The sequence below is a fragment of the Vespa crabro genome, chromosome 11 (genome assembly GCF_910589235.1).
Source record: "Vespa crabro chromosome 11, iyVesCrab1.2, whole genome shotgun sequence".
Lineage (NCBI taxonomy): Eukaryota > Metazoa > Arthropoda > Insecta > Hymenoptera > Vespidae > Vespa > Vespa crabro.
In genome coordinates, this window is record NC_060965.1 from 1,363,012 (window position 1) to 1,370,000 (window position 6,989).

At 29.7% G+C, this 6,989-nt stretch overlaps 2 protein-coding genes across 5 annotated transcripts in view; one reads left to right on the forward strand and one right to left on the reverse strand.

The window, feature by feature from the left end:
• Positions 1–432: 432 nt before the first annotated feature.
• On the reverse strand, positions 433–2,933 carry LOC124427970 (uncharacterized Golgi apparatus membrane protein-like protein CG5021). 3 transcript variants are annotated; one of them, XM_046971463.1, is made up of 5 exons: positions 2,844–2,933; positions 2,209–2,282; positions 1,898–2,132; positions 1,311–1,553; positions 433–1,211 (listed from the first exon to the last, which is right to left on the reverse strand). In XM_046971463.1, the coding sequence occupies exons 1-5, from the start codon at positions 2,856–2,858 to the stop codon at positions 1,146–1,148; spliced, it is 633 nt and encodes a 210-aa protein (XP_046827419.1). In that variant the 5' UTR covers positions 2,859–2,933; the 3' UTR covers positions 433–1,145. The 3 variants fall into 3 exon arrangements, with proteins under 3 accessions (XP_046827419.1, XP_046827418.1, XP_046827420.1); XM_046971462.1 differs by having other exon boundaries at positions 1,311–1,565; positions 2,844–2,932; XM_046971464.1 differs by having other exon boundaries at positions 1,311–1,565; positions 2,642–2,876.
• A 911-nt stretch (positions 2,934–3,844) lies between these two features.
• LOC124427832 (zinc transporter ZIP11) overlaps positions 3,845–6,989 on the forward strand; it is a 47,929-nt gene continuing 44,784 nt past the window's right edge. The window contains exon 1 of one of the 2 annotated variants that reach the window (XM_046971185.1): positions 3,845–4,977. In XM_046971185.1, the coding sequence (XP_046827141.1) occupies positions 4,870–4,977 (108 nt within the window). In that variant the 5' untranslated portion in view covers positions 3,845–4,869. The remainder of the gene's footprint in view (positions 4,978–6,989) is intronic. The other variant, XM_046971186.1, reaches the window with a different exon arrangement.

Genomic DNA, 6,989 nt, shown 5'->3' on the forward strand with positions numbered 1-6,989 from the left:
AAATAAATAAATAAATAAATAAATAAATAAATGAATAAATAAATAAATAAATGAATAAATGAATGAATAGAAAACACGTGCATTTAACAAGTGGAGCCACTTTTGTGGGACACCTGCTAATCTATAAAATGACATGTAATTATACTACCCAAGTGTATTTTGCCAAGTTTCTCGATGACTTCATGTTTCAAAGTTCCAGGCTAAACGCAAAATGTGTTAAAGGAAGTTAAAATTGTTGTAAAAACATATTACTAGCTATAAGTTGGTAGCATTAATCTGTACTCACAAAAGTTACAAACACAAAGTCCACGATATTCACGTATTTGTAACGTACTAATTCTAATAACATATTTAAGTTCTCTCATATCATTTTAAAAAATTCTTTGTGTATATGTTGTAATTTAGGTCTGTATTTGTCATTAATCTTTATCATTTCTTTTTTTTTTTTCTTTTGTTTTTTTATCTTTTTTTTTATAACCGAAAATGTATAGCAATATGTGGTTTGTTGTATTCTTCTTCTTGAAAACACTTATGACTCGTATCTTCGGAACAATTTTCACAACATTAATAAAATTCGATCGTTTATCAATACTCCATGCAATATTGTAACGAGTTTGGTAATACGTGTAAGATCAAGTCGCATGTTCATCTATTTATAGATGAATTGGTCAAATGATTACGATCGCAAATCCGGAGAAGAATGTGAGTTAAAAAAGGACAGAATAAGTCAAATACTAAATATCGTTGAAAGAATGGGAAATTATTTTGTGATACCTTCTTGCCAGAAAGAATACAGCAGGCTGAGGTGAATACGATAAATGCAATGTTACTAACTAACAACTATACAAATTAAATATTGTGTAATAGAAAGAGTCTGTTGACAAGGAGAAATACCGTGTACATTATGTATTGCCTTGTGGCATCAATAAACTAGTAACTAACGTCATAAAGTATTGTCTTTTGCATGAGACAGAAGGAACTTTAAACAAATACCTTTTTTTCTTCATTGTGAAATAATAATTTTATTACATAGCACTTAAATTTTAATACCTAATATTATTATGTACAAGCATATATCATCATTCATCCAATAGACATTTATGGAATTATTAATTATCATATACATCATACTTACAAAAGATATCTTATATTACATTAGTCTGTTGATTTGGATTATTTGTTGGTGGGCTTCTCGTCATCATAGATGCAACCTTGAAAAAAAAAGATTAACATTTTATCGTATAACACCTTTCATCCCTTTTTTTTTTTTTTTTTTTTTTTTTATAGATCACTAAATATTAATTACTAACATTTTGTATGATTTGTTTCTTAAAGAAATCACTGGTAGCTGTTGAGATATACTGGTTACTTCCCATTTTACATTTCACATATCCATAAAGATTAGCTCCGTTTAAAATGATTGCAATACATACGAGTAATAGCCATTGAAAATTTAAACGAAACAATGCTGTAACAAATAATACTGACCACAAAAGTGGGCACAGTATCAATGCCAACCAGAAGATACGTGCCTCCGCTATGTTAATACGGTTCTGTTGGGGACCCTGAAATGCAGGGCACATAACAGAAATTTGCATGGATCATTTGATAATAATGTCCTTATTAATATGCGCGTATGATTAACATTTAAATCGTTTTAAAATATTGACTTAAAGGTTAAATGATTGTTAATAAGATACCGTGAAAGTATCAAGGACGTACAAGTAACTAAACGAGATAACCTTGAACTATTATAACTAACTAAGATAATACAAGATTCGAAAATCATTCCTAAGTCGAATAAACTAAAATTAAATATACGAAGATTGATTAGAAATAATATATATATATATATATATATATATATATATAATAAATTTGAAGAAACCAATCAAACCTTTTTAGATTCAAATACCCAATTACTCTTTCCATTGTCATCAATATAATTCCACCATCTAAGTCCAACCATCAGTCTTCCGGTTATATTTTTAACAGTCCAAAAGTCCATGGACAAAAGTAATACGACAACGACGAAACTTGCAATAAAACTATTTGAAAATAATTGACACATCATATAAACTATTATAGCTGATATTCTAAATGCAAGATGGAATATGGTGACGTATGGATGCCTACAATGGAAAATAATATATATATATATATTATATATAAAGTATATAAAGTATTATACGATTAAGTTACACGTACTTGAGTTTATCATTATGAACAGCATCATCCTCCTCCCCGAAGGCTATAGTATCGTCATCCATCAGTAAGGGTACCTAAAAGCCGACACAAAAAAAATCTTGTTTTCTAAGTGTCACGATCAAATTTTCCAAAGAAAAAAAAAATAATAATAATAATAAACAAATACAAAAAAAGAAAAAACAATTAAATAATAGTGCAAATGAGCAATCGAGCGAAGCGAGCAAAGATAAAACGAACGTTTTGTCTAAAAAATCGAGGGAGGGGGGAAAAAAAGGAAGAAAAAAAAAAAAAGAAGAAAGACAAAAGAAGAGAGAACATCGTCATTTCGTTATCTCATATTATCGAACGTTCGTTTTGACGTATTAGATAAATTAGATTTTCTCATCGTATGTTTTTTCTAGGCGATGATCATTCTCTGTCAATTTATACATACGGTAATTCTCTAAGGAATGTCAGTAACGTTCTTCCAACGAGCTAGTCTAACGAGATATTTCAGCTTCCTTGATTAAGAAATCTCTCTTTATATATCTCGTTCTAAGCATAAATATAGAATTAGATACTACTACGATCGAAGCACATTAGGCATTAGTACGAGAACACGCAATGTTAAGGCACGATTTCTCTCATGCACCTACCGAAGCAGACGCCATGTTTGGTTGACAGACGCATCGACAACATGTAATATTTATCGTCTGCTAAAAGCCGATAGCGATTCCAGCGCCACGTTGTGTTATTCGTGCGTAACATGATTGAAGAGTACAAGCGATAAATGAAATAAAATAAAAAAAAAATAAAATAAAAAAAAAGAATTCAAATATAACACGACATTAAACGAAATTCTTCGCGACAATTAATTATATTATTAAAATAAAACGAATTATGACGTTTCATTGATAAATCATTATTTACGTTTAATATATATATTTATAATTTCTATTTGTAATCACGTGACAGAGGAATAGCCAATCGGATCAGTTCAATCAGTGGCGTCTTTGTTTTCGCGGCAATTAACTAACGACGTCAAAACGTAAAGGAACAACGTAATATTATTATTTTTTAGTTATCAATTCGATGAATTCGTTGACATCAAGATAATAGAAAGACTGATAACAACAATTTCATCTATCGATATTCCTTTAAAATGATATGAAAAACATCTTTACCTGTGTGCGTCGATTAGTCATATATATATATATATACGTTACATAAAACTACCTATGTATGTATATTACTATTTATCTACAATCTTTTACGAGAATTTTTCTTAACAATATAAATCGATAATTATTTATAAAGAATTAATATAATGCGACGTAGAATCTATATAATAATCGTAACATAATATAAATATTATCGAAATAAATGGAATATTTTTCATCAAGTATCGATAATTTAACATTTCTATGATATCAATTTTTAAGATAAAAATCATTGTAATATGTAAATCGTAATTTTTTTTTTACATGTACATATACTTATATATATACATATATATATATATATATATATATATATATAAACAAAAAAAATTATAGATAAATTGTAATATTTCAATTAATAACGGATTTCTTCTCTGCATAAGAAATATAAGGATGCTCAAAATAACGTAATCGTGGCCGATTGGTGTCGCATCGATCGACCAATCGCGTAGACGCCATATAGTATAGAAAGATGGCGAATATAGAAAAAGAGATAAAAAGAGCAATGGACACGTTCATAAATGCGTGGTAGACTCGGAAGTTGAAATTGACAGATTCAAGGACGAACATTTGAAAAAAGAGAAAGAGAGAGACAGATAGACAGATTGATAGATAGATAGAGAAAGAGAGAGAAAAAGAGAGAGAGAGAGAGAGAGAAAGAGAGAGAAATACATTGACGTGTGAACCACTGATGTTAAGTAGAGCATAGTAATAGTAGTAGTAGTGTAATAATATTAATATTAGTAGTATTAGTAATATTAGCAGGTAGTAGGTAGAACAGTAGTATAGCGGGTGGTAGTACTGGTAGTAGTGGTAGTGGTGGTGGTGGTGTTGGTATTGGTAACGGTGATGGTGAAACTGGTGGTGGTACTGGTAGCAGTGGTAACAGTGGTAGTGGTGGTGGTTATAGATAGTAGTATTATTGAGTAGTGGTAGCAATGATTTAATCGAGATAAACGCGAAACGTTTTGCTGGTATCCGCGGTTCGATGATATGGTGAAACGATGTGTTAATAACAGTGATAGTGATAACGGTGATAATGGTGTAGTAAGAAATTGTGATAGTGATAATGGTGGTAGTAGGTGTGTAACAGAAACGGCAACAGCAACAGCAATTGGAAGAATTATAGCTATAGCAACAGTAGCAATAAAGCGGCTCCGACGGTAGTGGTGGCAGCACCTGCAGTAACACCAACGTTAACAGTAGTGGTAGCAGTTAAGATTAGCGCGGGGGGACTGAGTGCGATTCCGTCGTCCGTGATTTTCGCTAGACACGAGAAACAGTTTTCTCGTGGCACACGTTCGCTTCGGGTTAGTTCTGTTAGGAGAAAGGAAGGGGTATTGTTATGCGGCGTGTCACGATTTAATGAATTAAAAAAAGACTAACAGAGAGAGAGAGAGAGAGAGAGAGAAGGCGATAAGAAGATTTAAAGAATTAAAAAGAAAGAGAGAAAGAAATAAAAATGTTAAAGGAATATTCGCCGATAGTACAGGCCCTTTTAGGGACATTATTTACGTGGGCCCTTACGGCAGCGGGTGCCGGCCTCGTTGTCATCATACGCGGGAAACAGGTATTATTATTTTCTTTTCATGATTATTATTATTATTATTATTGTTATTGTTATTCTCATTATCATCGTATATATATGTTTTTCTTTATCATAATCTTTTAATCGTACTTGACGATATCGTTGTTAACATTCACGTCACGATACGAAATTTTGACTTAACCTTAACTTTGAGATAACGGATTTAAAAAAAAAAAAAAAGAAAAAAGAAAAAGGAAGAACCGTAAAAGAAAGAAGAAAAGAAAAGGCACCGAAACTTAAGATTCTAACTACATTCGGAATTCTTTTTTTTAAAATTCGCGCCCCCCCCCCTTTTCGTTTACAATTCGTCGAATCAATTTTGTCACCGTACACAGAGTAATATCGTAATTAATCTTTCGAATTCGCGCCACTTTTTTCTTTTGTTTCCTTTTCTTTAACTTTCCTTTCCTTACCTTTCCTCGATTATATCCAATTAATTAATTGATAGATATTGTTATTCGCGTTTTTAGAAATTAACGTTTCGTAAAAATATCATATTGAAACGTTCAATCGTATTAAATAGCCTTTAACTTGACTATTTTTCAGTAGATCCAAACGTGTCTCTCAAGGACTCTCGTTTCGTTTTAAATAGAGCAGTAAGCGTGCATACATATATCAAACGCTACCCCACTAGTATCAAACTATAGATGCTATTTTAACAATCGGGAGAAAACGAGACATATTTATTCTTTATATTAATTCTCATTATTCTCCATTACACGTCATCTTTTTTCACGACGTTTGAAAAATGGCGCCTAATCTCGATCGTATTATCTTTGCTTACTACTACTACAATTATTATTATTATTATTATTATTATTATTACTACTATCATTTTTCTTTTTTTAATTTAAAAAGAAAAATAAAGCGCCCAAGAAAAATGTGCGATTGTTACCCCCACCTCTACCTAACTTCTTCCCCTCTTTCTCCCCTTTAAGGATAACGGATTAAAAAATAATAGGAACAGAAAATAATAATAATAATAATAATAATAATAATAATAATAATAATAATAATAATAATATTATTATTATTAGAAAAATATTTCTGATTACGTCGAGGATCGATTGGTTACTATTTATATGCTACATATTTTTTATATATATATATATATATGTTTATATGTATACTGTCTTATCATTTTAATGCGTTTATAAATCGATTAATCGGTTAATCCTAAGAAATCTACATACATGCATATATATATATATATATATATTGTATAAGAGAAAGTATATAACGATAAAGATCGTAAAAGTCCCGATAATGATCAGTTAAGAGTCGTGAATGATCGGCAAACTTGTCCCGTTTCTCATAGAAAGGTCATCGAGTGATGATGATCCATTCTATTATATATTTCGAATTGGCATGAAGCCGGATATAGATATACTACATACGTATTATTACGTTCGACATATTGAATGTTCTCAAAAAAATTTTTTCAAAGGATAAAAAAGAAAATAAGTAAAAAAGCCAATATCGATATCACAATTATTTCGTGAAAATTTCATTTGATCGAATACACTACGATATTTTGTTGTAACATTTCAAAAAAAGAAAAAAAAAAAAGGAAATAACAAAAAAAAAATAAAACAAAGGAATAGGAGAAAAACAGGTTGGATAACATCACTTTTGATCTATCGATTCCAGTTGATTCGATATTTTCTCTCTAAATGAAAAAAAAAAGAAAGAAGAAAAAAAAAGAGAAGAAATATATATATATATATATATATATATATATATATGTATATATATATATTTATAGATTAATTTCTAGTATTTGTATTGAATCGTATCAATCGTACTTCATAGAATTTATATAATTATCAGTTTATATATATATATATATATATATATATATATATATATATATTTATATAATTATCAATATATATATATAGCATGGGTGTGGAAAGTTTGTAAATAATTTCAAAAATCGATTAAAACATTTGTTGAGACTCTTACAGAAAATTAATCGTTTCATTTCTTTACGT